Source organism: Crocodylus siamensis, chromosome 4, assembly GCF_052110815.1.
Source record: "Crocodylus siamensis isolate JL-2025a chromosome 4, ASM5211081v1, whole genome shotgun sequence".
Taxonomy (NCBI): Eukaryota; Metazoa; Chordata; order Crocodylia; family Crocodylidae; genus Crocodylus; species Crocodylus siamensis.
Window position 1 is genome coordinate 141676411 of NC_143398.1, and position 18053 is coordinate 141694463.

General features: G+C 50.5%; 1 protein-coding gene across 1 annotated transcript; it reads left to right on the plus strand.

The window, feature by feature from the left end:
• The first annotated feature begins 1248 nt into the window (after positions 1 to 1248).
• On the plus strand, positions 1249 to 15855 carry LOC149866620 (C->U-editing enzyme APOBEC-1-like). Its single transcript, XM_090043974.1, has 4 exons — positions 1249 to 1550; positions 6549 to 6931; positions 12763 to 12953; positions 14688 to 15855. The coding sequence occupies exons 1-4, from the start codon at positions 1249 to 1251 to the stop codon at positions 14808 to 14810; spliced, it is 999 nt and encodes a 332-aa protein (XP_089900100.1). The 3' UTR covers positions 14811 to 15855.
• Positions 15856 to 18053: the final 2198 nt, after the last annotated feature.

Genomic DNA, 18053 nt, shown 5'->3' on the forward strand with positions numbered 1-18053 from the left:
CAGGATGTGGGCGATTGTGTGTTCGATGGAATCCTTAACCAAACCACTGCAGTAGTGAACGATGCCACTGGGTGTCTGTGTGTGGCTTCAGTGACCCTGGTAACTTGGAACGACGGGCATGTCTCCCATGCCCCTGTTAGAGAGTGCCGTTGCAAAGTGGAGGACTCGGTAATGCACAACCTACCTATTTGCATTCATTAAGTTTAGTGAAGGTCTTCCAGGTGAACTGGACAATGTCATTAAGCCCTTCTTGGGAAGCTGTCTATCAGAAATTGGGGGGCATGGCAACTGCCTGCAGGTGACGGTGGCGGGGGTCTGGTGGCGGTGAGTGGGGACCGCCCGCAGGTGGCTGCAGCAGAGTTAGCGGCTGGGGGGTTGGCGAGCAGCAGGAAGAGAGCGGGCACCACCCGCAGCTGCTGCCGGCGGCTTCGGTGGCAGCCAGTCTCAGGGAGGGCATGTGCCTCCCTGTGCCCCTCCTTGGTGTCACCTATGCTCAGAGGCATCCAGACCCCAAGCTTCCAGTCTTGGGCCTGCATGCAGGATGCCCATCAGTGGATTTGGGAGTATCTGAAGCCCCAGGCTGAAAAGTGTGGGGTGGAGGAGACTTGCTAGTTGTAGCACCACATATGGTGTTTGGACAATTGAGTTTTGCTCACTCAGAAGGATTTGGAACTGATTTGGCTAATCTGACCTGGAATATGAAAAATTTCCCAAAATAAATACCCTCCCCACTTAAAGTCAGTTAAGACACCCGGAGGGTGACTTTGGTTTTACACGTGCTGCACCGATTAGCTGCCTCAAAATAAAATGAAGTTTATTTTCTACCTAAGAGGATTTTTACCATCTTGGATTTGTCCTCAGCCTGAAGAAGGGTGCGTGCGCCTGAAAGCTTGCAAAGAAAGATAGGTTGGTTGGGGTTTCTTGGCGATTTCTTAGCGGGTCTAATAAAAGGCGTCATCTCGGTACCAAGAGTTCTGGCGTTTTGCATTGCCTTTTATCTTGGACCAATGCACCTACCACATACTTCCCTCGACAGTTAGCCTACATTTTGCTGGGTTGCTGGTTGCAGCCGTGCTGGTCAAAGGACATAGCCAGGCAAGGTTCTTTGAGCAGATGTGGTCTCTTTTATTAGAGCGGCTATTATTTGTTTAGTCGGTCTAATACAAGAGCTCACATCTACTCAGAGAGCCTGGCCAGCCTGCCTTTTGAACACCTGGACTATTCGTGGTACACGGCAGCAAGGCAGAAATGCTGGTACAAACGCGGCCAGGGCGGCACCCCCGGAAGCCCGGGGAAGGGGGCGGTGGGAAGCAGCGGGGGCGCCGGGCGCCGGGATGCGGAGCGGGAGCTGCCGCCTCTCGCCCCGGCGAGGCGGGTGCGAAGCCGGCGCTGCCGCCGCGCGGGCTCAGTGGCGGCCCACGCCGGGGCTGGGGCCCGAGCGGAGCCGGCTGGCAGCGGCCTTTGATCCCTGCAAGTTTCGCCTGGGGAGGAGACGAAAGCGGAAGGCGGAGCGACGGCGCGGCCATGGGGGAGCCGTACGTGGGCAGCGGGTAAGGAGGCTCCGGGCCGGGCAGCGCTGCCCCTGCCCCGGGCTCAGCCCGTGCGCGGCGGGGAGGGCTCGGCTGCGCCGGGGCCGGGGCCGGGGCCGGGCTGCGGGCTGCGGGCTGCGCTCCGGGCCCGGCTCGGGCAGCACCGCTCGCTGCTGCCCGCGGGCCGAGAGCTGAAGCGGGTCCTCTGCCCGCTTGTGCCCGCCGGGCCGGGCTGCTCTCGGCCCCCACGCCAAGCGCGCCTTGTGCTGCTGCTTTCCTTGCCTTTGCTTTTGCTGGGTTTCGTCTTTCCTTCATTGCATCTTGTCTTCTTTCTTGTCTTTTCTTTTCTGATCTTGTGCTTCTTTTCTTTTTTCTTCTTCTTTCTTCCGTTTCTTTTCTCGTGCTTCTTCTTTTCTTTTCTTTTTTCCTTCCTTTTCTTTTATTGTGTTTCTTTTTCTTTTCCTTCCAGGCTGGAATATATCCTGCTTCTGCAACCTTCTGTCATCTGCCAGGCCCCGATCTTTCCTTTTTAGCAGGCCTGATCATCATGGATCCTGGTTTTTTTTGATTTAATGCACCCCTCCCCTGATTTTCAGACGAAAAAAACAACCCAACAGCCACAATTTTCTATGATTCAACTGAAACAGCTGTCTATCTATCTATCTATCTAGATAGTAGGGCTGTGTGAAATTTCGCTGGCTGTTTTGTTTCAACGCCATTTCAACTCATTTTGAGCTCAAAGCAGCAAAATGGAAATGAAACGAGGGGCTTTGAAACAGCCTCTCAAAATGGAAAGAGGGCAGCCGAAATATTTGGGAAGTTTCTAGAGGTTTCACGTTTTGAAGCTCAGGCTGGGCTTTCTTGCAGGGAAATAGAAAGTAAGGATAGGGAGTGGGTAGGCGGGGAAGGACTGCTCTGACATTGACTGTGTAGCTGGCCAGTGACTGTGATCCTTCCCTGAGGTCCCTTCCAATCCCAGTGCTCTGGGGGAGGGATGGAAAAACAGCAGAAAAGGTAGAGGGAGAGGTGTAAGCCCCACCCCACAAACTGAGATACAGTCTCTTTCCTACCACTAGAAGGGATGAGGCTTCCACAAGCAGTAAGAGCGGGGAGCGGTGCCAGTGCCAGTGCCACTGCCTGTGCCCGAAACTGCATCCCCTCCAAGGGCACCAGCCATAACACCTCCACACCGCCACCATGACAACAAGCAGCAGCACCATCATGACAGTCTCCTCCACCCCCATTTCACTTCCCATGCTGAGCCTTTCAGTGTCAGAGGAAGAGCTGGATCTGGATCTGAGTGCCCTAGCAAGGGAAATTCTGGGAAAGGAGGGGGAATCACCTGAGTTTGTGCTCCACAACCCTCACATTTCCCCTAGAGCCAGGTCTCCTCCCCCACAAGGCACTTCAGAGGAGGCTGAGAGAGAGGTGCGACCCCTTGGCCTACTGGGTAAGCCACAGCCAGATGTGGCCAGATCTGGCCACGGTTGCCCATGAACCCTGCCCTGTCCACCAACCAATGTACTGAGTGAGAGGGTGTTCAGCATTGCTGGGGATGTAGTGACTCCCCATCGCACCTGCTTGGATCCTGGTTTGGTGGAGCAGCTGGTGTTCCTGAAGGTGAACCTCCCACTGCTGGGGTTCCCCAAGCTCCAGGTGCAGATGGACTGAATGCCACCCTCCTCAATCCGTCTGCACCTATTTCCTGTTTTCATTTTTTAAAAGTCATTTAATGCCCTGGTGTCAGAGCTGGAGGCGGCACTCACTGCATCACCAGCCAGCAGGGGAAGAACATGTCCCTGCTGAGTTTCCATGCCAGGATGAACTTGGTGGTATGAGCTGAGGCTCTGGGGAAGGAGGAGGCTCCAGGTCCTGGACATGACCACTAAAACTGCACTCTGCCAGGGTCGGGGACTGCTGATGGTGCGGCAGCCCCAGGAAATGCCAGGACCAAGGATCACCCTGATGAAAGGCGGGTAGGAGGCTCCATAGCCTCTAGCTACCACACCCATGCACACAGTCCTGGCTGGGGAAAGCCCAGGCCCATCATGTCTTTGACAGGCTGAAGCTTGCTGGTTGCAGCGGAGCTGTGAGGCTCCAGGTAAGCTCAACCTAACTGTCTGGGGTGCCATCTTTTGGGTTGAAAAACCCTTTGTCATGCTGAGGAAGCACCTGCAGTTGGTGTGTGTCCTGTTCCTGGATGGAAGGAAAAGTAAAGAAGCCAGAGGCTGGCATGCAAAGGTGTTTACTGAGAAGCAGATAACAACACTAAATGATGCAGCCCCACGAAGGTAGGGTTCACAATCACTCTGAGGTCCCCTCCCTGCACTCCCTCCTGCTTGGCAGAACATTATTCCAGAAAGTAGTCAGCCGAGATTTCTGTGATTACAACAGCCTGGCTGTGGGTCTGTCCACAGTGCTCGGCTGGGATTGCCACTTCAGCCTGGGCACCATCCAACTTCTGGGTATCCCGGAAGGTTTCCCTTGCCTTGCATATAGCATGGAGGATACGGGTGGCAGAACTCCTTCAGGTTTATGTAACCTGAGGCATGGTGAGCGAGGCACAGAATGAATATATGGATCCCACGGATGGCCTCCACACAGCTCAGGAGGCCGAGGTGTTCAGACCTGGAGATTATCTAATGCAGGTCTCCAAGCCTGATGAACCAAAGCCCTAAATCCTCAGTTATGGCACTGCACACCCCACATCACCATTGTCTATCCCCTGCCAAACTGGAACAGAGGATGTCAGTGGGTACCAGTTTCCAAGTTACCATGGCCACATGTCTTAATGGACACAGGACATGGAAGCCTCACGTCCTGGCGCTGGAGCAGGGGGGCAGCGCAGCCTAGAGGCCCACGAAGGTACCACAGGACGTGCTAAGGTTCCACGGCCGCTGCTCGTGGTGAGCACAACTTACTCCCACCAGTCCATGCTCACCAGTAGTGCCCAGCTGCAATGAGTAGGGGTCCACTTAAATCCTAGGGGGACTTACAATGTTCACAGGTTGGTCGTGGCATAAAGTTCTAATTCTGCAGTAATTTCACGGCTGTCCCACCCTGGGCACTGCTTGGTGCAGAGGCCCTGTGTGGGGGGGGATGAGGGTTTGGCCATCATCTTGACTGCTGGCTGCCCTTTGTGCAGTCCTGCCCTTCAGTGCTGATTGGCGGGGAGGTGCCATCTGGAGGAAGGCAGAAAAGCGGGCAGCCATCATTTTGTCTCCTGCCCTTCATGTTGCCCTGCCAGCCAGCACCTACCGCTGGCAGCGAGGACTGCTAGCTCCCACTGGGGAGCCAGCATCTTATTTTCTTAATGTTTTGGTGTTGTTGATTGCATAGCCAATCACAGATTTTGTGGTTTCTGCAAAATCTGCGAATTAAGTAGGTCCCCAGCAATAAGGTGAAATTTAGTATTGAGCCTGCAGATCAGTGGCTTGTGTGATGGTGCCTTCAGCCTCTTGCAAGTGGGCAAACATGATGCCCATGGTAACATCATCATGCTCAAAGTAGTGCCACCCAGGACCAGGAGCTCAAGCTACTGAAACATGGAGCGCCTGTGAATTACATTGGCCAGGGCAAGGATTTGCTCAGTTCTGCCACTTCTCATCTCCAGAAAGCAGCTGGAAATCCAGTCCCAGTTGGGACGGTCAGTCTAGGGGGAATTGGGGACCCTGTGCCTGGCCAAGGAGGGGTTGGAACTCATGTCCTCAGGTGGTCAGCCAAGTCAATGCTTTCCTGTGTGCTCGGCTGTTTCTGGTTACCGTTGGAAATATAAGAAAGAGATGCTTCAGCAAAGCATGCCAAGATATCTGCTTGCCAGCCCTCTAGTGGCAGAGGGCAAACTGTGCAAGTCAGAAACCAGTACATATTACTGTGCGACTGCTCAAAACCCGTTCTAACTTTAATACTGCATAATATTGCACAGATTAAGTATGTGCCCCTGCTCCAGGCACTCAGCGCTGGGGTAGGACCCTGGAAAAATCTTTATGCTCTCCATTCTGCCTTCCCAAAATAAGGTAGAAGTCTTATTTGGGGAGGGTGTGATAGGTGAGAAAATTTGGTATGGGACCCTGCTTCAGTAGGCTTGAGTCAGGATGGCACAAACTGTGTAAAGGCACTTTTATAAAGTGTACAATTTTAGACACATATTAACACTCAATTTCTTCCTCCATCCCTGGTGTTTTGCAAGTTTTGTGCAATTTCTTGATAAGACAACATTGAGATGGGGAGGTGTTGTGTATCCAGTGCCTGTATGTTTGTTTTGCACTGTCAGCAGAGGGTGCTGCTCAAATTGCATTGTTTCTATATTGTTCTGCTTTACCCATATAGTGTTAGAAAGTGGGTTGTTACTAATAAACAGGATCCCTCAGTTCTTCCTTGCGGGATCCCTTCAGGACAGGAACCCCACAGATACACTACATTAAACCTTTCTTCTGGATAGGCCCAGTTGTGGGTACAGCATTTCCCCTCCTGCTTTGTCCTCCCGGCTGCACTTGGAATGGTGCTGAGTGCCTAAGTTCCCCTGACAGTTAGCAGAGCTGAGAAATAACTGCTTTGACTGCTTCCAAGAAGGAAAAACTTCATCAACTAAATGTCAGTAGATTTCTTTTCAAAATGTCCAAGTGTCCAAAACAGGTGTGTGCAAACCTGAGCGCTCAGTCCCTGAACCTGGCAGAAGGGGTGTGTGGGCATGTCAGGGCTCTGTGATGAGGAAAGTGATTGTGATAAACTTGGGGGGAGAGGTGAGGTTTGGGGACGTGCAGCTTTCTCCTATTCTGTATCCCCTTGCTACTAGGGCGGGCATAGGGATGGTTTAGGTCTTGCTCTCCTTTCATACCTGTAAGGGCAGCTGTAGCTTTCGTTCTTCTCTGCTGCTCCCTCTGCTCCCTCGCTCTGCCTGTGCTTCCCTCCTTGTGTTCCCTGCTCCTTCCCCATCCCACTCCTTCCTTCCTGGCTGGGACTGGAGAGCTGCTATGAAACTGCAGTCAGTGACTCCTTGCAATCTCTTTTCTGTTCCAGGGAGTATATTCCCCAGGACGTGTTTCTGGAGAATTTTGACCCAAGTGTCCTTCTATCAGAGACACAGCTGCTCTCTGAGCTAACGTGGGGTGGCAGACCTTATAGGCACTGGTATGAAAATACTGAACACTGTCATGCAGAAATCCACTTCCTGAATAACTTCAGTTCCAAGGACGGATTCTGCACCATCACCTGGTACCTGTCCTGGAGTCCCTGTGCAGAGTGCTCTGGCAGAATTGCAGACTTCATAGAGGAAAACACCAATGTGGAATTAAACATTCATGTAGCACGGCTCTACTATCATAAAGACAAACACAACCGCAAGGGTTTACGGAAGCTGATGTGTATGGAGAGAGTTACCATCCAAGTCATGACCATCCCAGGTAATGAACTCTGGGGTCAGAGGGGCAGAAAGGTTCAGAGGGAAGTGTAATAGGACACAGAGGGCTTGGGGAGAATCCTGTTTCACCCAGGGGATGATAAGTGCCACTTAAACACTACTTACTTGCCCAGCCATATAACTGTGATCCTATCCCACTTTTTCTCCAGGTAGAAATCACATTTACCTGGATAAATGTATTATCTAGCTACACCTCAGCCTGGTAACTTGCACCCGCAGCAATGAGGGGCAGGGCACTGAGCTAGGTAGGAGGGTGAGGTTCTCAAGGCAGGACCGGGTGGAGGGAGGCCAGAGACCAAACAAGGACATGCTTCTGTGGTAGGCTTTTATACTCACTAGCCCTTCTCCTTCTGGTCACAGGACCCCTTCTGCTCCACCTGAGAGAAGAGTCCCTCTCTGTCAGTGATAAGCTTACTACTTGGCTCCCTCTGCTTCTCCTTAGGCTCCCTTCCAGGCCTCTGGCTCCTAGTGATCCCAAAGGTCTGCGTCTTAAGGGGCCACTTCAGCTTTCCAGGTTTTTTCTGCCCTTTTCCCATAACAGGGATTTGATTTCCTGTTACATAGCCATTCTGTGCGGACGCGCCACCCAGAGTCCGCCATGGCCTTCAGCCTCAGGGATGCCCAAGTTCTGCCCCTGGCCAAGCAGCCAGACCAGGCCAGGAGCTAGTGGTGCCTCTGAGGGGCTGAATGATGGGTTCTGTATACAGTGCTTCCACCTCATGGCAGCTGCCATGTGCCACCTCTGCAGCCTGCTGCAGGACAACCAAGAGGTGCCTTACCTCACTATTGATGCCCAACACAGTTAGCACTGTCTCAGCCATACTGGCCCCAGGCTCTTGTCAAAGGGTCAGTGCTGAGCCAACTGGTATCAATCAGTCCACAGCCCTGCAGATTTTAATGCCTGGAGACAGACTTTGTGGGAGGCTCTGCAAATAGCCAAGACGCCACAAAATCCTGGGTGCTGTGTGTGGAACATACATTAACATCAAGAAGCCCACCCTATTACCTGGATTAAAGGTTAGCTGGTAGGTGGGTTCTGATAAAAGAGGCAAGAGACAGGTCTACAGATTGACCTCTTATTGCTTATATCCCAAAACACAAAAATAAACCCGTATTACAGTGTGCCGTTGGCTACCCACAACCGCACAATACAGATTCACACTTCTTCTAGCTGAAGAGAGTCAAAAGTAGGGAGGAGGGTAGCATGCAGGCTGGCAGCAGATCTTGCTCAGTTTGCTTGGTTCTCCAGTTTTCATCCTAGCCTATACCCTCTATGTATAGATGGATTTATTATTGTAAACATGCTCTGTTTGGTTTTGTTCCCATTTTTTTGTTTCACTGAAATGTTTGCAACTAAACTGAACCGACCTTCTTACGGACCAGGGAGATGTCAGTTAGCTGGGATTGATGTCCTTGGGAAATTTTCAGTTCTGGAAGACAGGATTTCTTATCTCCTTCCCTCACCATCATGGAATGCTGCTTGCCACTGTTCTGTTTCCTTTTCACCTTGGTTTAGGATCCTCACTGACAAGGCTGCTTTGTTTTTACAACTTATCTGAGTAACTCAACACAAATGGATCTATTGTTGCAAAACTACATCTGATATATTTGGTTACATTAATCACTACTGCTAAGATTTTAAGACAAACCTATGATATATATCTGGATTATCTATGTTAAGGTCTTCATCCCACCTGCGTATACAAATGGCTACAAACCCCAGCCCACAAGCTAGATCCAGCTCCCAGAGCTGCAACGTTTGGCACAGGGAATCCCTACAGGTCAGAAAACTTGGTGGCTGGAGAGTGGTGGCATCATTTGCCTGCTGCCAAATTTCTGGACCTGTGGGGAGCCCTGCAGGCTAAATATCACAGGCCTGGGTGCTGGGGAGATGGACAGGGGTATTGCGCAGCCTGATGCTAGCACGTGAGAACAGCATAGGGCCCCAGGGCCTGATTCTAGCACATGGGGGTGAGCAGAGGCAATACAGGGCCCAATCCTGATGTGTGAGGCTCAGTCCAGCCTCCAAACTGGCTCTGTGCCACTCATCCAACCTGTGAGGCCAAAGCATTGTGCACCACTACACTATACGCCTGTTGGAATGCACATGACCCAGTCAGTAATTCAGCTAAAATACTGACTGTTATTAGCTCCAAAGGCCAACAGTAGCTGTACAGGCATCTTAAACAAACACTCTAAAATACTATAACAAATTACTGACTGTACATGAGATAGTAATCTTACAATACTGCTTGATGACTGCACCCACAGGGTAATTACAGTTACAAGCACTCGATCAGAATCCTTACTAGCGAGGGTGATTGTAGCTCTGCCATGCTGATTGGGTCTAGCAGATCAGCTCAGATTAGCAAGAAGCCATTTTTCCTGTCTCTCTTTTCCCTGGATTACTCACTCATTACATCACCTTCTTCTTAATTCTAGAAATTGGTCAGTACTAACCCAGACTTTCACAGACTTACCTTGTCATTCTCAATACACAAAACCTTTTTACTTTGTTCATCCTTAGTGGGTCTCTGTAGACCTCCTGGAGCCAACTTCCTTGACATCGTGGCCAACCTATTTCCTTCCTGTTGTTCCCCCACCTTTTCTCTTACATTAGCACATCTATGGCTTATCACACTTCATCCTGCCGTCATTTGCATTTTGCCTATCTGTGTTTCTGTGTGTGTGTGTGTGTGCGCGCGCGTGCGCACGCGTGCACGCGCACGTGCATCTTCTGTCTGTCTGTATATCTGGCTCTGTGTCTCTCAAATCATAGATTCCTGTTATTGTCTGGCTTGCATGCAGCACAATAAAACATCCCCAGACCTACTGCATAATTACACATACAGGCAGTTCTCAGACTTAAGACACAATTCGTTCCTGAAAACTTGTCTTAAGTTGAAACCTTGTAACTCGGAACCAATTTTCTCATAAGAAAGAATGTTATAAATGGGGGATTGGTTCCTCAACCAAGGCCCTATTCCCTGTTTTCACCAAAAATACCCCAGAATTTTGTCCTCGATCAATTATAGATGAGTAATATAGCCACATTAATGTATTATATTGTAAATAGAAATCATATTGATTTGGAAGGATTTCTTTGAAGTGACTTGGTTGGACTTTTTGAAGGGTTGTTGGCTGGAGTCTTCTCAGGAGTCTTGGCTGCAGGTTTTTCTGGAGTCTTGGCTGCTTTCTTAAAGAAAATGTCCAAGGAAGGTTGGACAGATGTTCTCCAGGGAGATGGGCGACACAGCAAACTTGTTCACTGGCATGGCATTGCGTCAGATCAAGCGTTGCAAAATCGAAACTGACGTCATAAAGTTGAACGTCAGTTGCGAGTTGGGTGTTAATTTATAAACAGTGTAAGTGCAAAACGTAACTGGAAAAGTTGTAAGTCGAGAACTGCCTGTATTTCATAATTTCCACAACAGCCACGTGCTCCAGTGCACCAGATCAGTTGTGTAGAGCAGTCGTGCTCAACTTTTTGGCCTTGTGGGCTAGATGAGTGGTGCGGGGGTCAGTCCATGGGCCAGATCGTGTGCAGGGTTAGTGCATGGGGGCAAGTCATGGACCTGACTCCACGCTTCCCTGATCCAGCTGCACACCAGCCCAGTCTCAAGCACTGCCCCGATCCAGTGGTGCCCCAAATCAACCCCACTCACCCAGATCTGGCCACATACTGGCTGGACAGAGCCATGTTATCTGGCCTGCAGGACTCCTCATGCAGCCAGAAATTTGGCAGCATGGAAGTGGCAACCGGCACAGCCACCTCTCTCCTGCTGCCAAATTCCCAGACCATTGGGGTGCCCCAGGAGCTGTATGACTTGGCCAGTTATTGAGCAGTTATTGCCAATGAGTGGAGGAATAGTCCGGGAGGACAGTCAGGGGCAGGCTGATCTGGGAGCTTTTTGAGTAGCTCTTGGTGCAGCCCATGGCCCATGTCCATAAGTGCAGGTGACCCTTTGGGCCATGTCCCACATCCTCCTGTGATGCACCCTGCAGCTCTTTGTCAACCATGACATGCTGGGGCCTCTGCTCTGTGCCTGGGGAGACATGCTATGCAGAACACCTGTGCCAGGTGCCTGTTACACTGACTTTCGTGTTGGAGGTTCATCTGTGATGCCCTGCCCCTCAGGATGCCTCTGGTTTCTGTGACAACCAGAGACCACCAGGTGTAAGTGGGACCTCATGCACCCAATGAAGGCTTCTTGGTCACAACTCCCCCCTGCCTTCTGGATGCCCTACTGGATTCACACTCTGGTCCACCACCACCTCCAGTCTCTCCACTTCTTCTGGAGAGACTCAGTGATTCATTTCTGTTGCCTCTTTCTCCCACCCTTACACTGACCTGCTGCTGCATCTTTCTCAGCATGCAGTCATACTCTATCCAGGCATATTGCATTGCCAGCTGCAGCCAACTGCAGAGCATGTGGAGAGGTGTTTTCCTGGGTGCCTGCCCATTATGCCGCTAGGTGGGAGCCAGTGGAGGTGTGTGGCATGATTTACCTGGCTAGAGCCAGAGCAGGCAAAGGGAAACAGTCTTGTGGGTGCAAGTTTGCACTGCAGAGATAGCCAGTGTTGGGCCCAGCTGTGTGGGGGCAGAGGCTGGCCAGTTCCCTTTCCTAAAAGAGTTCCTGTCTGCCTTCAGAGAGCAATGGAGATAAAAGGGTCATCCAGTGCTGTGGGTGTGGGGCTGGGGAGGGATGTAGGAATGTCTCTGTCTACAGGAATGCTGTAGGATGCTCCTTCTTGTAGATACTGAAGAGGATTTCTGGTATCTATATAGGCTACCCAGCTAGTGGGCAATTTCCCTCTGAGCTGCCATATGGGGACATGCATGTCATCCATCACCCTCTGTATAAGGACTGGAGTAAAATAGGATTACCGTCAGGGTTAGTTGGGTCAGGGTTAGTTAGTTATTAAGTCAGGATTAATTGCAAACTATGCTTTCATCTTCTGCTGGGTGAAATAGCATTCAGCTCTTTGTTGATAGATCACTGATTCTAGTTGGTTCAAATGGGGCTGTGCAATTGGCTGCGAAGCCTTTTCCACCCAGGTTGGCAATCTGAAAGTGGGGAGAAGTGGTTGCACTGGGGAGTGAGGCTTTTCCCCTGGGGACTTATGGCCTCTAGAAAATGAGGTAGTGGCTGAGGTCCAGGTATGTGCATCCCAAAATCTCCAAGCCTGCTGGCACCTGTTCAGCCCTGGCAGAAAGCTGGACCAGTGCAGCCACTATGTCTAATGCACCAGGCAAAGAACAGCAAGAGGACACCAGGCTTCTTCCTCAGCCCCTTCCAACAATGTCAGCTTGGCTATGGTGAAATGGAGGGAGTGCCCTGCCAGCACAGCCCAGGTGCTGCAGGTCACCACAAAGCAGCCAAGGACATTCAACTTCCCCTTTGCTTATTTGATTATATTCCACCCTCTCTGAAAGAGGGTGGCTTACAATAAAAACAAGAAAAAAATCCAAAAAACCATAAAATGCACACATAAAATAATCATTGATAAAACAGTTCCCCAGACTGTAGCCCAGATTTGCTAAAATGAACAAAGTGAGTCGAGTTTGGGGAGGCTGGTTTGGCAAGAGCTTCTCTGGGTGGAGAGATGGGAAAGCTGAAGAGAGCACGTGTGCCAAATGCAGTGGGATCCTCAGCTTATGTCAGCTGGGCCTGGGTTACCTGAGTTATGGCTACCTGCCTGTGTAACAGGAGTCCACTGCATGGCGTAGAAAAGCCTGGCTGCCCCAAGCCTGGCTGGTCTCCGAGTGTGCTAGGTCCATCAGCACATGACTGACGGGTTTTATTTCTCCAGATTATAACTACTGTTGGAATACCTTTTTGGAGGATGACAGCGAGGATGAGTCTGATGATGATTGTGGATATGCAGGTGTTCACGAGGATGAGGATGAGGATGAGGATGAGGATGAGGATGATAAATATTTACCCACGCACTTTGCCCCATGGATAATGCTGTATTCTCTTGAACTGAGCTGCATCCTTCAGGTTGGTCACCCATTAAGCAGTAGGGAATTGCATCCAGGAGTGATGCGCAGTCTCAGATAAATGGGCCAGATGGAGCTAGGAGTGGTTCTTTCCATCCTAGGGGGAGCGGGAACCCTGCTGCCATAAATGTAAAAAACAGCTGGGTTTTTCTCAGGTGCTGTGTAGGCACATTCTTCTGAAAGGGTGTACAACAGGGGTAGGCAATTATTTGGACTGGAGGGCCACTTAATGAGTTTTGGTGAGCTGTTGAGGGCCATGTGTGTGTACTCAGTCTCACATACACACATACACACAGTCGCACACACATATAGTCTTGCACACACATGAGCTCCCTGCCGCCGACCGAGGCTGGCTCCAGAGCAGGAACAAAATAATGAGCCCGCCTGGGGCTGTAGTATCTTACCTCCACTCTTCCCTGTGCACCCCTCCCCTCCAACCTCAACACAGCCTGGCTTTGCTGACATTGGCAGGCAGGAATGGGGTTGAGAGCCATGCTGTGCTGGGGATGGGACCATGACATTAGCAGCCCTGGGGAGGCAGGCTGGCAGGAATGCCCCCACCTCTTGGCCTCTGCACTGACCCTCTGTGCAGACTCTGGTGGGGGGAGAAGGGAGGTTCAGTTCCCTCCCTCACCCGCCCCAGTGCCACATGGTGCCAGGTAGGTGGGGTTCTGGCCTCTGCTGGCATGGTGGGGGATGCTGGACAGAAGTAGCCCCACCTGCCCAGCACCACCAGGTCAGACTCCATCTCCCAGCTTGCCAGGTGGTGCCAGGCAGAAGGGCAGAGCTGCCTCTGCCCAGCATCCCCTGCCAGAGCTGGAGCTGCTGCACACAGGGTCACCAATTGATTTTTTTCTGGCCCATGGGCAGGTGGCAGCTCTGGCTCTGGACTCTGCTGGTGCCATGTACCAGGTGGAATCAATTGGAGTGCCAGATGTGGCCTGTGGGGCCATATTTTACCCACCCCTGATATACTGCAAGGGTTGGGGGGGATCAGACTGGATTTTGGATGACAAATGTAATGGTGCACCAATGTGATCATTAAGCATATCACAGAACAGCTTTGGAAGTGGCCTGGCTCTCAACAGTAACAAGAAGCGTGAATGCTCTATTTTCTCACACCCCTAAATATAATTCATCCCCTGGTTTCTATAGGCAGCTTAAAGGGAAAAAAATCCTACCTTGAAGGATAGGTAAGTAAATGATCCAGCATACTGGTTTTGGGGCTGTGTCAGGTCTGGCCATGGATCAACCTTAGTGCGCAGGGGGTAGGGCATAGAAGGGGTGTTCTTCACAGGTCTGGAAATTCGGCAGGAGGAGGAGGGTGGTGACAGCATTTCTTGCTGTAGCTCCAAGAACTGCAGCACTGAATACTGGCACTGCTCTCCCTCCCATCCCCCTGCCAAATTTCTGGACCCATGGGGATCCCTTTTTCTTGCATATAATGCACACCCCAGGTCTCACAAGCTGATTTTGATGAAAAAAGTATAGGTTCTATGCGAGAAAATACAGTATTATGAACCAGTACAGTTGTCAGAATGGCCTAGGCCTGGCCCTTCCAGGCCCATCTCTGTTTCATGGGAAACAAGTGGTCAGAGCTTCCCTGCTGCTTGCTCCGCAGACAAGTGGGATAGCTCTTCCCTGTCCCTTATGCTGTTTCCTGTCATGGCCATCTAATACCTGAGTGGGTCTAAAGTGCCAAGGAATTAATTTTACTTCCCTTTTTCTTCACCAGGGCTTTGGACCTTGCTTAAACATCATCACACACAATTATATGAGCCCTACCTTCCAACTTCGTGTCCAAGATCAAGAACAAAAAAGATTACTTAAGCCAGCCAACCCCTGGGGAGCTGGATAAGTCGACAAGGGTCATGAGTACCAGAACCAGGCCATCAGCTGAGTGACAGAAACCAGTTTCCAGAAAATGTCCCCATGATGCAGCTCCATCACATGGGGGGGTGAGGGGAATGGGGAGGGAAGTATGCTGTCAGCATGGGGACAACAGTGTCCCAGGCCCACTGCTCCACACATACCACGTTTCCTCTGTTTGTGGATCTCTGTGGTCTGGTTTACCTGACAGAACGGTCCTTAAACGCAACTGCAATGCCCTAACATAAGAGTGTAGACCTTTGGGTGGGTGAATTCATCCCGTGAAAAAACAAGTACAGTTCTTTGAAAAATTCCTCCATTTGCTAAGAGCAGTTATGTAAGCTGGTAGTCATCATTATCATGTAAGCTCTTTATTGCAGAAGTCATTGGCTGAACTGTCCTACAAAATTATGGAAGTTATGAACAGTGTATCTCACAAGTATCTCTGTCCATAAGAAGGACTGTGGTTCAACAGGCTGGTTTGGGTAAAAAACCCCAGATGTAGTACTACCAAATCACGCTTTCTGAAAAACAAAGTTAGCATTTTTTTTAGGCCCTACCTTTGCATTCACAGAAACACCCCTATAAAGTAACAGATGCACTTAGAAACAACATGCCTCCGATTACTGTTTAAATGTAAAATTATTAAGGAAATTTCCATTAATAATGGTCAAGTGCCACACTTGGACTTTGGAAGAAGTCTACTTGCATGGTCCAAAGGTGGCCAGTGGTTTTCCACCTGTGGTCCGCAGAGCCCCGGGGGTCTGAAGATGACTGTGATCAATCAAAAGCGTATGAATATCCACACTTACAATTCAAAGGGATCCATACTTGCATTCAGAATTTCCAAAGGGGTCCACAAATGTCAAAAGTTTGAAAACCACAATGCCTTTCCTTCCCCAGTGTTGTAAGTCTGCCTTAGCCCTTCTTTGCATTTAGGCTACTGCCACTGACAGCCTGAAGGTACACTCTGCATTTATGCTACTCAGCTTGTGCTTTGCTTTCCAATAAAGCCTGGTTCTCTTGTATATGTACAGGTGTGCTGTAAACTTAATTCCAGAAAACCTGTGATACAACCAAAGGGTGATGTCTCTGTACTAAAGATCTTCCCAACAATGATGTCTGATTTAGCCAGAGGTGTAACCGGCCAGTACTTTGCCTTGGGTTGTACTGTTCATCCTTGTACCCTGAATCTTTCCTGGAGTAGTTGTGGCTCCAGCAATGGGGAGGGCAGAGCAGCAGCAGTGCAGGGACAGTGGCTGGAGGTTCACTTGCTGGGGAAGAAATAACCTCCCTTTTTTGGCACTGAAATGTTTGTCAAGTGCCCAAGAAAACACTCCTACAGCACCATCACTTCTATGCACTTCCTGCTGCCAGAGCCAGGGCTACTGCAAAGAAGGTGCAGGGTGGGGTGGTTGGTGGACAGGAAGGTGAAGTACTCCTCTAGCTCCATTACAAGTCCCACTCTGCCTTAGGCAGCAACCAGGGACTGTGCTCTGCTTACCCAGCCATCATTACACAACTGGATTTAGAATGGGAACATTGAATCACCTCACGGTAACTTTCTTTTTGTCCGTCTATCGCAGTTCTGCTGGCAGAGTCTGTAGCTAGGGCCTGTGACAAGCTGATTCCCCACATTTGAATAACGCCAGCAAATCTCCACACAAGAGCTCTGCTGTTTGCAGGAGTAGGTGAAGCCCTGTCTCCAAGTGGGGCCTGATCTTCTGATGGTGTCAGTGCAGAGCCCTTGATCAGTCACTGAGGTGATGAGTTAAGTCCTGCCGCCTCCTCTGGCAAAACACCATCAAGACAAGGTGGAGTTCCAGCCCGCTGGTGTCTATGCATATGGTCAGTGTGTGTGTTGGGAATGGTTTCCTTCTGCCCTCTTCTTTCCTTAATTTTTTAAGCAAGGGAGTTAAATGAAAATATACATGTACAATGCTTGCTTTCCATCCAGTAATAAAGAGCAATATACTTACCCTTTTCCTGAGCTAGGAGAACTGGTACAAACAGCCTATTCTGTATGAGACAGGTCTAATCTGCTGTAGGAAACATGAGTTCAGTGCATCCTGATTTGCCTTCTTGTCTGTCTCCAGCCAGACTCTCACTTAGTTGCTTGTCACTTCAGTGTTTGACCTTAACAGTGCCTTGTTTTTTCAGGAGCCCAGCTGAAGGTGCCATCAAGGGGCCTATTTCTCATAGAGGGAGTGCTCTTCAGTACAGTTGAGGCTGTACAAAAATCAAAGATAACAAGGCATTCTCTAAGGCCCTCCAAATCACTAGTCATGAGCATAATGGGAAGGAAGGATTTGGGTGATCTGATATTAGTTTATGGTGCTGCTGTTATGGGCTGTGGCTGGACTGAGGCCATGCCCAGGGGGAATCAAAGACTAGGGAGTGAAACTCAGTCCACTTTACTGAAGGGGCTGGTGGTGCGTAGGGTTCAATTCATTCCTTCTTCAGGAACTTTTAGGGCATGCATAGGGTAGGGGAGGCTGCAGAACAGGTCCCTCCTTTCACAGGAGCAGGGGAAAGGGAGGGAAGATTAAGGATGTCGGGGAGGCTTGTCAGTGAGGCAGAGGGTCTTTGTTGTAGAAGGCCTAATTAAATTAAAGGAGTGGAGGCCAAAGAGGCGGAAGCCCCAACAGAGGGAACAACATTATGGTAACACCCGTGAGACTTGAGGTATGGTGTAGGGGAGGATTGGAGCCACACAATTAGTGTTTAAGGCTTTGGGTGCCTTGCAGGGCACAGTTGGCCTGAGTTGGGGGGCTGGGACAGGAGTGGCCCACGGGGGAGGTCAGTTAGTCTGGGGCCATGCAAAGGCCCATGGGCAGCCTCCCTATAATTATTACTAGTATTCCATCAAGGCGTGGTGGGTGAGAAGGGAAGATGCCCTGGGGTGAAGCAGGGTGCAGGCATGGAGCCACCGGGGGTGTCACGGCCATCCCTGGGATCCCAATGTGCTACAAGCCTCCCTCGCAGCAACAGACCCAATCACCCAGGGGCTCTCAGCGCACAAACTACACTCCCTCCCATGATGCATCAGCATCTTCTCCAGCCCTTCATGTGAGACCTGATGGTTGGCCTGGAGACACTCAGGTGACCCTCAGCCAATTCTTCTCTTAGATATGGGATGACAATTGCCCCCTCCAAAGGAAACACAAGTTGCTGCCAACCCACTCCTCGTTTGTATTTGGGATGACTCCTCTCCCTGTTCGTCATCTGGTGC